The 17,252-nt window shown below is 38.0% G+C and overlaps 1 protein-coding gene across 4 annotated transcripts in view; it reads right to left on the minus strand.

Annotated features, from left to right (window-relative positions):
- The window catches only part of GHR (growth hormone receptor), a 151,872-nt gene that overhangs the window by 12,299 nt on the left and 122,321 nt on the right, over window positions 1–17,252 (minus strand). For all 4 annotated transcript variants that reach the window (XM_058827780.1, XM_058827781.1, XM_058827778.1 and 1 more), the window contains exons 4-5: window positions 2,177–2,306; window positions 974–1,134 (exon numbers count right to left, since the gene is read on the minus strand). In XM_058827780.1, coding sequence (XP_058683763.1) covers window positions 974–1,134; window positions 2,177–2,306 — 291 coding nt within the window. The remainder of the gene's footprint in view (window positions 1–973; window positions 1,135–2,176; window positions 2,307–17,252) is intronic.

Consider the following 17,252-nt stretch of genomic DNA (forward strand, 5'->3'; position numbering starts at 1 on the left):
AGTATTTGAAATAAACAGACAGTTTTCAACGTGAAATGACCATTCTCACTATACACTGATACATTATTCCAGGACTTAAAAACTATATTAACCATGTAATTTCTGATTAAAATCTAATATATTGCAATGGAAAAGTTATTGCAAGTTTGGTAACAAGAAGGCACCCTGACAATTGGTAGTAGACGTGTTCTGCACAAAACTCACCCAAGCAACTAAGAAAGAAGATTAAGAATGTATTCCTTATTGAAGTATATTTCTAAATAGCAGATTAAAAAACACTAGATTAAACAAATTATCCATAAAAATGTAAATCTAGAGCTCTGACCAGAAATAAAAACAATAATTGGAGTAATGCAGATAGACAAGTATTTAGTTGCTGATATAGAAGTACACTGAAAAATTTTGGTATTTGAAAAATTAATCTAAATTTGCTCAGCTGAATAAAAAAGAGCATTGGGTATTCTAATCACTGGTAGGAATTCATTATCTGGATATGTAGTTAATGGTGGTACACTACCCCTATCAACAAGCAATAACATCTGTAAAGTCCTAGGAAGTCACAATTCATATTGCCATAAATAAAAATCCCATCCTTTAGATTACAGTTCAGATTCAGGAATGAAATAGTGTTTGGCTTCCACAGCTGTGCAAAATCAAAGTTTTAATGCCAACTCTGCTGTACAAGGAGATGTAGCATTCATCAGAAAGGACTCAAAGTGACAGCAAAGACAAGCTCACTTCAGCATGCACACATTTGAGAGACCACTGATATTTAGAAAAAGAAATTACATATTTGCTTTTATCTTTTAAGCTTTCTCTCAATCTGGACAATATTTTCTGGTGTGGATCACATTACAATGTTACAAAATCAAATCCCTTTCTATATATCATATATTTTAGGTAATAACTTTTAAAAGAGGCAATACAGCCTAAGTAATACAAAAGCTTATAGAGATACATTATGGAATCATACCTATTTCATCAACGCTGAAACATTTTTTATCATATACTTCATTTTTACTGGCAAGCTGAACACAGTATGGTGTCCACACAGAGGTGTAGGAGGCGTTGAAGTAACAGCTATTTTGTCCTGAAGTGATATAATCAGGGCATTCTTTCCAGTCTTCCTCATTACTAGAATGACAACAAAAATACAGTATTTGTGAGAGAGAGATTTATAGACCTAACAAAGTACAAATTACAGATGTTATGAGACACAGTGCTGATAAGTTGTAAAACTTATGAAAGGGATCAAAACATGTCAAAATTGATGGTGATTTACAATGAAACCACTATTGAAGAAACCTGCATTACTGAGTTTAGGTACTCATGTGCTCTTCGTGGCCTAGAAAATAGCTGAATTTTAAGGCACCTTCTAACCCAAACCATTTTAGGATTCTGTTATTCTATGATCCTATGATTTCAGAGATGTCTCAGAGTGACTAAGAATGCCAGCCTTTCCTTTAGGTTTAAGTCTGCTGTGCAAATATATCATTACCATCATCAAAAAGCATCTGTAGATCAAAAAGATCAAAACCCTGTTCATTAGAACAAGAAGTTCACATCCTCCTGTTCCTGTGAACAAAAAGCCTATTTCCTTAATAGCCATTACTGGTAATGTCTATGTCCTTTTTCAGGCTAATCATTGTAGCAACCTGAAAATTAAAAAAGCATAAAGTGCAGCTGAATCATAATTGAACAGGACTCAATGAAATATTATCCCAGTATCAGAGCAGCCTTTTCCCCTGGACCTATACATTCAGACTTTATCACAGCAATTGATCAATGGGGAGCTCATAAAACTTAAACAAAAATTTGAAAGAGGCTGTATCCAACCTCCACATCTGTGCACACACATAAGGAATATCAGTGTTGCAGGTTAGATGGATAAAGAATAAACTGAAGCTGCATACTAAAAAATCCTTACCCAAGCCATATAATGTTCAGTTTTGGATTCTGCAACCAGGACCCAAAATATCTATCAAATAATGCTCATTCCTGCAAATTACTTAATAATTACCAATAAATTCTGACATTGAAAAAAATGTACTTAAAAAATTGTTTCATTCCCTTGAAAACAGTATAGCTCATATCACAGCAAAAAATTAACAGTAACAACCTAACAAGCATGGCAAATTAAATCACTAGTCTCTTTTCCTGTTTCAGCTTTTATTACCTCTTTTTGTACAATAGCTGTAGTATTCTTGGAACAGTGAGGTTATAAAAATTTCCAGCAGTCCAAAAACATGAAAATGTCTCCATTTCAGGTGATCTGCATTTGCTGATTTGTGGCCACTGCAAAAGGTCTGTCAGAAAAAAAAAAAGCAGGGGACAGAAGGATACACATTAAACAAATCCAAACCCCAGGCTAACCTGTCGTTAAAATGAAACTCAGCACCTTAAATGAATAATTAAATTGTCTTCCAATCCCTTATGTACAAAGAGGCGAGATTTAAATTCTTATGTGCATACATGTAGATGACTAGAGAAGCCAAATTTGAAAGATGCATCATACTTTATTTTTTACCATGTAGAATTGACAGTATCACAGCCTGACACTCGGCATAGGAATTTGCCAGCCCCACAGCTGTAACTGAATAGAAAAGTCTGTTTCAGATGGAAGAGACCTAAAACAATCATCCACTCTGATTTCACTGCCTGACCACTTTGGGGCTAACCAAAGCTTAAAACCTGTTATTAAGGGCACTGTCCAAATATCTCTTAAACACTGGCAGACTTGGGGCGTCAAGCATCTCTCTGGGACACCTCTTCCAGAGTTTGACCACTTAAACTCATCCTAATGTCCAGACCAAACCCCCCCAGGTATAGTTTTGAACCATTCCCACGTGTCCTGTCACTAGCCTTCTTATCAGCTTTGTTTCCCTCAAGATGCAATCAAGGACATTGAAATCCTCTAAAACTGCAAGGCCCAGCACTGCACACAGGGAGGTTGCACCAAGGCTGAGCACAGAGGGCTCATTGCCTTTGGACCAGCTGGCTGTCCCCAGTTTGGTTAGTTCCGTACAGAAACACCTGAATTAGCACTTTACTTGCTTTAAAGAAGGTGTGGTACTGCAGAGCTTCTGTCAGACTCACCACAGCACATACCCAGCTGAGACATTTCACAACGCTTGCTTATGACAGAAGCCACCTTGAGCTGAGCTCAGGTTTGTGTGCACAATGCTGTGAGCCTATAACCTTGTTCTGAAGGACATAAGGGGACTTCTAAGCATGGCCATGTTATGCCACATGCCACTTCCACATCCATAATTTCTATTCTTTGTCAAAACCGAAACAATGAAAGGTCATAAAAAGACTACAATAAAGCAGCCACATCAACCCTTGTGAGAAACATAAAAGCAAAAGTTGCAGGTATTACTCACTGCTTCCCAAGTAAAGCCTTAACTTTTTCCTGATTTTGAAGGTTCTAATTGCCAGTGTTCCCTACTTGGCCTGGAAAGCTTTCAGAGGATGATCAAATACACATGGAGGTGTCTACTTCTCTTCACAGACTATCTGGGAAATATGACCATTTATTTAAGAAAATTTCTCCAAAATGCACTTAACATGTAGATGTTAGTCAGGTGTTTATAAGTGGTGAAATGATCCCTGAAAAGGGAATAACATGATGCAATTGGACCCTTTGTGCAAAGTTCTTTGCAAACGTTTTGGCAGTATCACAGCTGTGACTATCAGAATTTCAGACAAGATATAAGGAAGAATTGTCAGGGTGGTGAAACCCTGCCCAGAGGGGTGGTGGGTGCCCCACCCAGGAAACATCCAAGATGAGGCTGGACAGGGCTCTGAGCATCCTGGTCTAGTTGAAGCCATCCTGGGTGATTGCAGGAGGGTTGGATGAGAGGATCTTCACAAGTGCCTTCCCACCCAAACCATTCTGTGATTCTGTGATAATACTTGATACAAGACATTTACCTTCAAAGTCAGAGAAAGTATTAAGATACAGTCATTCACAAGCACTATGCACTTCCTGCTATGCAAGAGGATATTGTGGTATTCATGAACACTTACTCCTTTATTTATGGCTCAGACAGACACAGCCACTCCATGCCTGAGCAATTTGTATTTCTGGGGCTTAATGGTTTTAAATTGTATACTTTATATTACTGCCAAGCACCCACATCAGGCAGTAACTAATACATGATTATTATGAATTTCTGTTTTGCTCATCCCATGAAATTGTCTGATTTTATGCTTTGGACAATGAACAAGGCCTGAGCATATGTCAGCAAATAGATTTCACAAGCTGGTTAGATTAAACCTCTCTGCCCTGCCCTTCCCTCCCCTGCCTCCCCAAAGCATTGAGAATTCATCTTTCCACCCTAAAATAACTGAAGTGTGATTGGAAAGATTTAAAAAAGCTGCATTTTTTTCTTAGCTAGCAAGTTCTGTTTCACTCAACTTTGAGTAAGCTTCAGTTTAAAACTGAAACACATTTTGAAATTAACTGTTGCTGCAAATGGAAAAATATTGTAGTGTTCTTTTGCCAGAAAATATTTAAACAGAACATTTTTACTATTGTGTCTGGCTTTTTTGGTATGGTATTCAGCTTTGGTATAGTATGGTTTGACAGCTTTGGCAAAACTCCAAAATGCTCCTGGGATTGACCTTGATTTGTGTTTTTACACAGTTTTACATCATTTGCCAAACATTTTTCATGTTGTAGATGTCTTTGTTAGAAACAGCACATGATCACGAAACTGCAAATCATCATAACATAAATCCAAAATAAAACAGGATAAAAGATTCAAGAACAGTATTATATTCCTAACTTTTTAAAAGTGTGAGTGTTCCAGCTTTCAAATTTGAATTCTTATTTAACTGAAAATCAAATTATTATATAAAAGCAAAACAAAGAAAAATAACTGTTTAAAAACAGAACAAGAAAACTGAATCAAATCTTCTGCCTTTACTTCAAAGTCATGAATAAAATTGCCTCAATTGCATAATACCTATAATCAAGAAGACACGTGTCTCTCCCTTCTATAAACAGATAGTGTGCAAGGAAGTACAGGCTATGGCTTTTCCTGTTTCTAACCTCAGCTATATGCAAATAAAGTTATTTTTACTGCAACACATTAAGAATTTGAGAAAATAATATACTGGAAAACTCTCCTAAATTAGAGCATTTCTGTTGATGTATTTATAGCTGTATTTATAGCTAGAACATACAATATTTAAAGAACATGCAGAACATATTCTCATCTGTAGGGGCAAATAAAGTCTCAATGTCACATTTTAACATTATGAAATGAACTGAATTGAATCAAATGTCACTTAAATTTTGAGAGGTCCAACAGAATCTTAGATAGAGGGTCTACAATGTCTTAATAATCAACTCTCTGGAATTTACCAGCTTTATGCACACCTTCAGATGTACCAGCTCTTTTAGGAAAACAGATCATAACACAACCAGAATGGCATCATTTACAATGGAGAGGATTAGCAATGTAGAATACAGATTAAGACTTGGTCTCTTACATCCTAACTTCAGAGGAATGTGTCCTCAAGTGTCTCTTTTCCAGTTCATCATTACAGGGGTATTAATTCTTTCTCTCATTGATGTTCCTTCAACAGACTCAAGAGTTTTTGAATAGGGAGTATTTTTGTTTGGGATTCAGTATTCCTGGTTAATCAGTTTATATGAATACATATATTTTTACTTTGTGACTATTTGAAAGAAATAGTATCTTATGATAAACATTTCCAGTTTCTGTGTCAAGTTGCCAGCCTCTGAAACTGCAGATTTTGTGACTGAAGAAAACTTCAACATATTGACTTTTGTAGGGCTTGGCATTCCTGAGGTAGAGCTCATGAATTTCTTGTTTTCCACACAAGTCAATTATCAGCACTGTGCAGGATGCTGTGTGAGCTCCATCTGAACAAACTGTCCCAGAATGAGATAAATGTAAGCAGTAGCTCAGCTGAACACATTTAGGTGCATTTAGACAGCAGGGTACTGAAAATAAAGGCTGTCAAACCAAGATTTTAAACAGACTAGAAGAACAAAACAAACAAGAGCAAAACAAAGCATGGATGCACACTTGCTCATTTCCTATCTAATCCAGTAAGTTCCAGTCAAACTGTCATTAATAAAACCATTTGCTTTACTCAAGATAGTGGCTTGATGAAGTATGCCATTTCAACAGGAAAAAACACAGAAGAAAGTGTCAGAAGGCTAAATCTTTTAGGGACTGAATTTCCTTTTTTCTTCCCCCTTCTCCCCACTTCCTTAAATGCCCCTCTGATAAAATATAACTTTAAAAGGAGCTGTAAGTGTGAAAGAGTAAAGAACTGAAATGTGTAACTGGGGTGTTGAAAAACAGTTTGTCACCATCTTGGAGAAAGTCTTAACTGCCACCAGACCTCTAGCACTTCTGCAGGGACAACAGCAGAGGAATATACAAATTGTACAGAAACGTCCCACTTACTAGTGTGGGACTTTGGTAGGTGAAATAGTAATGAGCATATGACTGATTGATAAAAAATCAAGCTAATGAAATGGAAAATGATAAAAGGGGCTGTGCTTTTGCTGAACAAAAGGAGGTGTTTCTGGTTGTGAATTTTAGAAGGTTCATGTGGAATTATCCATTGTCAGAACTTCCTGTACCAATCAAACCTACAGCAAAGTTAAACTCACAGAAGAATAACATGTCCCATTATGCAAATCAGTGACAGATGAAACATTATGCAACAGCACATCTCTTCATATAATCCATTCTCAAAGCACATACAATGTGTCACTGCTAGAGTGCAGTAGAGAGAGGTGGAAATGGAAACACAAAGAAGGGAATTCATTACATTTAACACTGAAAACAGCTGTTAAGTGCTGGAGTGCTATTTCCTGTAGCTCAAATTTGTACATTGGCAGTAAATGCTCTGTCAATTAGGTCCTGCTCCTGAATCCACCAAGCTCATCAAAGGTTGGGTTATTTAATAATTGATTTCTATGCTACCAGCAAATTCTAATTTGTTTAAATTGGGCAGAAAAATGAACCACATTTGGTGTCAGTGGATGATACGTTAAATAGCTACAATTTAGTACTAATAAATTGTCAGACATCCTATACAGAGAGTGGGAGATGCAGTACAGGGAGACAACAATCAAGTCACTTCTTCATCAGGCTACTTGCTAACCTGACACAGTTTTTGCCCTAAGTAAAACCACCCATAAAGGAACAGCAAGTTCTGGAACAATTTTTTTGTGGAAAATAGTAAAATTTATTTCTTATCAGTGATAAATCAGATCCTTTTGTACAAAACACTTGACAGAAACAAAGCAAAGCTTAGTAACTCTGAATTGCTGTATCACAGTGAAAAAAGAATGGAAATCCTGTGTAAGAGAATATTATGTCCATGGAGTAAGTCTAAATATTTTGATATTTCATGATAAATTCAGGTGTTTTGCTTAGAAGCATGAAAGTGGGATGCTTACCTCTACATTGAAGATTAATTTGGTGACTGCTACCTCAAAATACGTTATGTAGGAATCCCTGCAAAACAGATAACTATTCTGGCTGTTCTTTCAGAAAAAAACATCTTCTATCTTTAGTCAGGTGAGGCTGATGTAGCTGAAAGCATAAAAGCCTGGAGAAGCTGGGCTTATTCCACAGCATAGAAGTCCAACAGCCATGCTGGTTTCCCACACTTTCTATGCTGTTAAGCATCCACAGAACAGAAAGCAGCGTGGCTCACACATGTGATCTATAAGGGTAGTACAGACAAACAAAGCTCAGGACTGAGGGAAAAAACAATCATACAGCAAACTCAGTACCATTGCCCATGAGACAGTACTGGGAGGAGAGAGGATGTGCACATGGGCCATGTTCCATGGTACTTGATACTTTCCAAATCATGCCCTCCCATGTGCAGTGGTGGAATCAAGTGATTCTGTTGCAGATAAGTCCTATCTACTGGCCTGCCTTCATACACAACAAATAAAGAGAAGCAAAGCCAAAGGTCATGGTATTTGTAAACAAAATAATCTGCAGTTAATGTAACAAACCCATTTCCAATTCTCTCTTAATTGCTTACATAGATGTAACTTAAATTGAAATGACCTTTTCAAGAATTTATGTACAAAAATAAAATAATGCATAGTGCTTTTATCTGTTACAGCCATTGCTGTAGATGTTCAGCATTGTCTAATATTATGTGGTAGGGCATATGAGGAAATATGGAAGCACAAATTAGGTCCTGTGGGCAAACAGAATGTGCAATTAGCAAACACCACAAAAAGTTTTCCATGCCCTTCTCAGCAAACAAAGTTTTCAGTAATGATAAAAATTTTCAATATCCTTCTATCTCCTGCATAGGTATGACCAGTTTCTAGTCTGAAGCCCAGTTGAGAGTTAGCAACTATCTAAAATGGATTGCTCCCCACCATGCAGTGATGAGGGGGTTATCCTTGCTGAGATGTGGCTCCTCCAAAACTATCTGAGATTGGTGCTCAGAACCAGCACCAGAAAGACAAGCTTTCCAGAAAGAGAAGCTAAAGTTAAACTTGGCATTCCCAATCCAGGCTCCAACATCTTCCCAAACTCTAAGAGGAAAGTACTTAGAGGACATGGGGAATATGACTGTCAGGTGTGAACCCAGGTTTAAGAACTGCATCATGACAAAACTTATTGAAAGTCACTCTAGGGCACATCTTAATGCTCCTGCCTAAACGTTGCAACTTACTTCCCTTGTTTTAACATTAGCTTCCCTCCAACAAACAAGAAGCTGTGTGGATTGGGGCACTTCGCACTGCAGTGGCTGCTGGCATTGTGCAAGGGTGGCCAGGTCCTGGTCTGACTAGGGAACAAGGAGGGTCCAAGCCTTGAGCCCCAGAATCTGGTGGAGGTGGCTGGGGCATCGAGCCCATGGTGGTCAGGGTACTGAGGCACACCTTGCAAAACCTGGAAGCAGCAAATGTCTGTGCAGTGGTGTTAGGAAAGCAAACAGCACAAGTGCCAACCTGAGAACAATACAGACAGCATTTTAACAAAGGAAAAGCTACAGCACAACTAACCCGCAGTGGGAGTAGACAAGTGGAGCCAAAACAGGGAGAAGAAAGTGGAGGCCAAAGACACAGGTGAAAAGAAGAATGAGAAAATGACATGTTTGGAAAGAAAAGCACAAGAGGACATAAGTGGTTATGACAGGAAGGCAGGGAAGGTCAGCAAAAGGCTTGAGGTAAGGCAGAACAAGCATAATATTGACAAACTACAAATTAAACTTGAGAGCTGATGGAAGCCTGCAGTCACTGTTACTCAGTTCAAACAGTGAAGACAACTTCTGGGTCTGGCACATGCATACCCTGACAGCGTGGAGCAGAAGCAGCATGTGCCTGGGATCACCCAAGAGAGATACTAAGGTAACAGACTGGAGAGAAAGCAGGCGGCTGCAAGGACAGTGTGAAAAGAGACAAGCAAGCACTGATGTAGCAAACCTTTTAATGGACAACTGTGGAATAATGACAGCACAACAGAAAGATTGAAGTCTTCCTCACAAATCTAACAAGTGTCAAACATCAGGTCTAACATAATCAGTGCTCCATGAAAGCAGGGCCATGAGTTTGCCAGGTTTCATTCACAGACAAGATGCATCTGTTCATTAACAGCGATATATCCCAAACCCTATGGGTAAGATGACAATGACACTATGTCCCAAATATCATCAAAACAGAGCTGGTTATGCAAAAATGTGCCCTGATGCTTCATGTTGCTTATTTCCCATCTACATCCTTGTTATATTTGAATGAAGTAACTCCCAGAAATACTGGCCTTCAATCTGGCCTTGTTCTTGACATTCAGTCCTTTTAATTCACACTGGTTTTGGGAGACCACAGTCAACCTCTAAATTCTTGTACTTTCCACTGTAACTTTCAAGTTATTTCTGACTTCTGCAGATTTTATCTGTTCTTTAAAACAACAGCTGCCTAGTATATGCTCAGTATCTCTTTCAGATAGGACAGAAAAATCCTACCTCGTACTCTACAGAGATTTCCAACAATCTCCATATGAAGATTGTAAAATTTGGTTTTTATTCAAGTGTAGTAAAAATTCCAATTCTATCCACAGAACAACTATCTGAATATCTTCGAAGGGCATTCTGAAAAGACAGCAACAATTTCTTCTTCAGTCCAGAGGGAAGTTCCATGTTACAGTCACCATACAGCAATTTAAAAACTATGGAGATAAAAACGATACAGAGGCTTTACTAGGAGGGCCATTTGTTACCTTAACCTGGAGTGAAACTCCACAGCATTTGACTGAGCCATTCCCTGAGAAGCACTATGACAAAAACCATCCTAGGCAAGCAAGGCCACAGGCACTCAACAGAAGTAGAGTCCTCAAAGCAGTCCAAGGATTCCTGTGGCAGTGATGACTGAAAACCCTTCGAAGACTGCAAGTCCTAGTGATTCTTCACAATTCTTCATCGTGACACCCAATTCATTTTTAGATAGACTGTGAGGTATACAGGAACTTACATGGTATTTTCACTCTTTTTGCACCTTCAGACCATAACACTTTCTTTTGGATCCCAAAGAAAACTGAATTGAGTATTTTAGAATATTCTGTCATGCCAGATTTCTCCTGTGCTTTTTATAAAATGTCTGTTTTATTACTGTAGCCAGGATGTTTACTCAGTCCATAATTCAGAGCTTTATTATTGCAGTGAATCACGAACTGAGTTTCCAACTTCAAAGTGAAATTTAAAAATCAAACCCAAGAAGAATAAAAGTATTGGTTTCTCCTCCTTTTATCCTCAAACCTAACAAGAACACGAGTCTTTGCAGTTTTGCAGTGCTTTTGTAAGAACATTCTTTTTAGTAGGTTTCAAAAGCAAAATCTCTGTGACACAGTTCTGTCTCCTCTTAAGCAAAGTTCTAGTAGTCCTACTAGGATTGTCCTTTTAATAGTATTTATAAAGCAACAATCTCCACCTCTAATGGTCAGAAATTAAGCCAATATTGTGACAGATCATTTAAAAGTCCTGTTAATTTACAAACAAGTTTTATTTGAAAAAACCCCAGCCAACAAATCAGAGCACCAAGCAGTTCTCACAGCCATGACTTGACCTATATGCTTTGGATCACAGCTGGATTCCTGCACATGAAAGGAAATGTATGTGACACAGTTGTAAATTACAAACAGGGAGTATCTGAAGTTCTTCCCAAAATGGGAAAGTTGCTGAACTAGATACATCTGTATCTGAAAGTCAGGATGACGTAAATACCAAACAAGAGGAAAGATCATGTCAATGATATTAGACTGATGGAATTAACTCAACAGTGAAAAAACACACCCCCACCCCCAGAAGTACTGGCAATTCAACACTAGGATGAACAAAACACCAGAGAACACACAAATGGGGGACACACATGACTCAGAAGTGAGTTGGACTCAAGGGAATAATACATGTTTTCCTTCAGCTTTTATTTCTGTCATCTGGCTGTGAACCCAAAAGACCATCTGATCATCTCTATGGCACTGGGTGGCCAGAAGTAAGCCTCCAGACTAATCCTTATTTTACTACTGCAGAGGAGATTTGGACAAAACAGTCATATTCAAAATCACATTGGACAGATTTATAGAGGAAATTTTTTTTTTTTTACAGACTGCCAAAAAATTATTTATTTACATTATGTATCCTCTGCTGAACTTGACTTTCTCTGACACCTGTTTTGTCTTTCTAACAATCCAGTGCTGTCAGCCATGAGCTTCAGAGCTTACATAGAGAAGGCTCACAGACAGAATACTTGAAGCACTTTACAGTACTTGAAATAAAAGCTCCCGAGTACTCTTGAAGTTTGATGGCTATTGAAGACTGAGCTTTTCCCATATGGCTTGTTTTCCATCTTCCTCCAATGACATTTCATAAATTAGTCTTTTCAAATGACTACAGGAGGTGTTTATAGGGAAGATGTGATTTTTGAAATTAGAAAATATAGTCATTTCCTGACAGGAAAAAACCAAGCCAAACCATTCAAGTTCACTGAAGACCACCTTAGGTCTCTTGAATTACTGTAGTCTTTAGCATGCCTAAGAAGACTTCATTTCTGACAAAAGCATAGATTTTTCACAATACCATGCCAAGGAGGGGTTCATTCTCCTGAGTGCCATTCATGCAGAATGAATACAGCTTTCATGCTTTATTTAGATTAACAAAAGAAAATAAGGTGCTAGCAATAAGGGAAGATCTAACGAGCCTTTAAAACAATCAAAGAAACAGAGGTCAGTCAGGAAACAGTCTTACATACCATTTATATTAACATACTTCCTTCTCCTCTAGGTGCTCTCCAACATGCAGTTAAAGTCAGGAGGTTAAGAACATTTTACACACAATACATGAAGAGTTTTGCAACTGCCCTCATTCAAATTATCATTAGACAATTACACTCATCTCCTGAAAATTACTGCTTTTTGCAGGGGAGAAATAGGAGCAGCAGAGAGGTTTGCCTTGTGAGCCTCAACTGAGTTCAGATGGTTTGAAGGAAGAACAGTTGCTAAATCCAAAATGATTGCTCAGAAAATCCTGCCATCAAAAACTTACTTCTGAGTGACAGACATATATTAAAGACACATTAAGTGCCAGTCAGTCAGAAAGCTCCATCTGCAATCAGTTTTCTAAATGCATGTGGTTAGTCATTGATATATGTGCTATTAATTGACACTAGGTATTACAATCAGACACACCATGCCTGCTTTAGAGACTCTGTACTTTTGGAAACCCAGAAGGCAGGTACTGCAGAACTCATCTCCTACTGTAACCATGCATCACCTCAATCCTTGCCCAATTTTCCTCGTGCTCTTGAGTTTTCTCTTAGTATCCCCTGCTACTTTGTAAATATCAACAAACACATCATTAAAGCCAGAAGTTGTGATTTTGCTCCAGTGCCTTAGTAAGAGCAAATTGATCTTAAAGCAAGTCACAGACCTCTTGTGTGCATTTAGCCAGATTTTCCCGACTACAGTCTCAAAACTGTGATGATTCCATCTACACCCCTGCACAGTAAGAGTTTGCTAATCAGACAGGTCTAAACAATAATGTTATAATCACACCATCCCCTCATCAACACCTGCAAGTTGTAATTACATAAAATGACCAAAACTATATTTTTGGCACACTGGGGAACATGAGATGAAGTGATTAATTCACTCCCTCTGCAGATAAGCAGAAAAACATGGTGAGCTCAAGTGGGTTAGACTTGTCTTTAAAACAATGGATAGAAGAAACTGTGAGGATGAGTCATGTGAGACCCTCCCTAACTGTAATATGAAGTTTTACTTCAAGAAACTGTTCTCTGTCAGTGAAAAAGTCCTCTCTAGTTAGTTCTGGTTGTACAACTCAACATCAGCAGGTAGAACGGAGTTACACAAGTCTAAGACAGAGACAAAAACAAAATCCAGTTTAGTTTTCAGTAGAAAGTTACTCTCTAATTTCCTGCTACAATTACTGTTGGCAGCCTTGTTTCATATCCCATGTGGTTTACCAGTCTTGCTCAAAATATTTAAATTTTTTCTAAGAAATTTTTCTCACAACATCTTTAAGGAAGTTTTATAGAGGTTACCATGTTATTGCTCGGTCACAGGTCATTTGCACTAGTCCCAGCTGGCCCAAATATAGTAAATCACAAAGAAGAACATTATGACTTTTTGTTTCAACAGGAAGACACTGAGAGCAATATTTTCCAAATTTTCGAGATGTAGAAATTTAGTAATCATCAATAAGCATATGTTTGTTCTTAACAGACCATTTCCAAAGGATCTTTGAATTTTCCTGCATTTTTGAGATCCAGGTTTTCAGCATCATGCTAAGAGTGGATCTTCCCATGGTACAAGCTGTTAGATCCCAATGCCTGTGGACAAATATAAACTGTGCATTTTTTTTAATGTTCAAAGAAGTTGGAGAGACTCTCACCAGTAGTATAAAGAAATTGGTTGTGAGATTTTGCTATTTGTGCTTTTTTTTTTAAACAATGCAATATGCTGTCTTATAGGTCTTCTAAATTAGATATGTTATGGATAGTATTTTCTTAAGTTTTTAAACTTAATATCTAAGCTATATACCTAAGAAATATCTAGGAGTATACTGATATAGCTTAAGAAAACAGAGACTAAATGACAAGACTAGAATCATAAAACATCAGGCCTGAAAGTAAATACAATAACCTATTTTAAAGCAAATAATGTGTGATGTTGTTACGTGAAGGAAAATGAAAGGAATACTAGCCAGCTTTGGTTAACTTTCAGTAATGTACTTAAATAAAACATAATCTGTTGAACTAAAAGATGAACTGTATGTTTGATTACATTTCAATGGTAAAGGAGTATGTGAAGAGGGAAAAATGAAGGTTTATGACAAACTGATGACTAAATTATATCCTAAAGCTGACACATTTCTTGAATGCAATTCAGATTGGCATCAGAAAGTCTTCATAATTATTCCCATATTTTTTCTGTAAAGATAGCTCCTTCTGTTGTGGCAACAAGAGTGACCTTGTCAAATGTTACCCTTTACTTAAGTACAATTCTTGATTTGATATCAAATCTTATTGTCTTAGTTTATTTAAATAATTGCTACGTCTTGATGGTCCTGCAGAGCCAGTGTAAGTTTGGAAGGGTGAGATGGATTATACAGTATGGCATGTGTGTCAACAGAATTTGTCAAGAGACAGTTGCAGAATCCTTACCTTGTGACTCACGCTGCTGAACCCCTCACACAACATTTCAATATTCCTGTACTTTCAGTTACTGCAGATGTTATTATGCTGAGCTAAAAGAAGCCCACAAAAAGTAGATAAAAAAGGACAGCAGTAAATAAAGGAATAAAAGCGTGCTGAAAAAAGACAAGAGCCCAAGTATTGAAGTATAAATCCTGTGACACCTATACCTGAAAGCAGCTTTTTAAATGCATGTTATAGAAAGAAGCTTAAACAGAAGCTACAAATGGACCTAAATGTTGTGATTCTTTCTGTTTCAAAGAGCTGTTTGGTTTTGCCTGAGGAGATGCTGGAGCTGCTCATCCCCACACAAAAAGGTTGTTTGATTGCCCCAACAGGCAGGGAGCTGCCCTGTCCCTGCACAGCTCTGGGAGGGGTTACTGCCATCCTGCACTACACAGAGAAGCCAAGCAGGGTGAAGGGACACTACCAAGCCAGGGGAATGGCTCATTGGTGCCAAGTTGATCTCAGGGGTGGGAGTTTCAAAGCTGTTTCCAGGTCTGGACAGTGAGAGACAGCCTCAAACAAATTTGACTGTGAGGGATGAGAGTGCTCCTTCCTGCCTTTCTTGGTGGAACAAACACCTGGCTGAGTGCTGCTTGAGGGATAGCAGGAGAGACCAAAAACCACAGCAGGATATTAACTGAATAATTCTACATAAGCAGGTAAGAAGCTAAGGTATCAGAGAAGTACACTTGCCTGAGAACAAAAAGCCAATGCAAAATGTTGCTATTCGACAGAATGAAGTAAGTGACACCAATTAGTCTGTATTACAGCCATAGGTGGATATTTATTCTGGTTTTCCAAAAAGTCAGAAGAGACTGCACAAATTGGCATCTGCCTTAAGAAGTCTAGGCTCATTCACAAGCTCTGAGTAACTGACAAAAACTCCCTAATTTTAAGCAAACACTGGTTCTTTCAGAATATTTGATCTTTGCTATTCAGGGTAGCTGCAAAATTATTTTTTAATGAAAACAGAAAAAAAAGAAGCAAAGTATTTCTGTGGAAAGTTGACATTCAAGAAACCCAGCGGAAAGGCAGAAGTTACAAAAGCTGAAAAAAGCTCAGGACAGAGGAAAAGGATTAGACAGCAAAAGTAAATGTACAGTCTGTTTGACATGTTGCAACATTTCAGACCTACTTGCACTTACTGGCATGTCTAAGAAGTGAACTCATCAATAAAAGCCCATAATGTTTGCTCTCTATCATTGATTTTGAGGCCAGAATGATCCTGAACAGTCAGACAGTTTTACATCAAACATTACAGTTGAACTTTGCAAACTGTGGAAACATGGATTTGTTTTTTAAAACACTGCAGCAAAGACTCTACCAAAAGAACAGCATGATTTCCATCAAAAAGCCCTTCCTTGGCAGATGTTCATTACTGTTTAACGCTGGTCACAGCTGGATTAAACTCAGGAAAGCTGAGCTCAGCACTTGAAGCTTGGAAGCTCATTTCCATCTCTACAGACAAATTCATCTTCAGCTTGCAATCTAGCTGAGTATAGCCAGACAAGTGTTACAGGTTTTCTCCCATGGCCTTCAAAGCTGAGTTGGAAGTCTCTGAGAAGGGGCTCCCCTGTGACTTTCATCACCTTCTTTTTATAACTGGGCTAAAAAGTAATGTTAAAACAGGGAATGCAGTTAGGCTTTGGAAAAAATAATAATGCCTAGAGAGGCTATCTTGATTGCTTCTAACTCTGCACTGCACCACATATAAAGATAGTCCCCAGAGGGAATATCTGAACTGCAGAGGGGACATTCAAAGCTCAAGTCAGCATCAAAATCTGTGGAGTTCTGAGGTTATGGAGAACTTCTGGGTTTCTGCCACCTTGTTTCAGTGGCCAAGACAACATTATACTGAATGATATCAGCCATCACGTTCTGATGGTTACCCCAGAAATAAAGTGCAAACAATTTCTGCTATATCTGCACAAGGTACAGTATTAGTACAGTATACAGTGTAACATGATTAGATTCTGCATGTAGGCCTAGCACAGAGACAGGCCTAAGACAATAAAAACACATATAAATCTACTACTACTACTACTACTACTACTACTACTACTACTACTACTACTACTACTACTAACTGTTTCCATTTCAAAATAGGAAAAAATGTCGGTAACTTAGGAAACGTGAAGATCATTCTTTCTGCAGATGCTCTCAGCTGTTTCTTTTGAAAAGGTAAGAAAAAAATACAGATCACATCAGACAGTGTTTAGGAACGACAGAGATTGCCTTAACAAATTAATCTTCCACAAAACAGTAGGAAGCTGAAATACATAACAGCTTAGTTTTAAAAAATAAAAATATGTCCAAGCAATTATAACTAGTCATGGACCTCTAAGTTTTAATATCAGGCTCACCCTTCTTCCCTGGGATAGAAGAGTAATACAACAAACAAGAGGGACTGACATGGAGACAGAGGCCTCACTGGTGACACAGAAAATTCCATCTGTATTTTACAATATATCTCTCTGTTCCTTTTCTCACCAGCCAGCCAAGATATTTAACTGCTTCA

This window comes from Poecile atricapillus, chromosome Z, assembly GCF_030490865.1.
Source record: "Poecile atricapillus isolate bPoeAtr1 chromosome Z, bPoeAtr1.hap1, whole genome shotgun sequence".
Taxonomy (NCBI): domain Eukaryota; kingdom Metazoa; phylum Chordata; class Aves; order Passeriformes; family Paridae; genus Poecile; species Poecile atricapillus.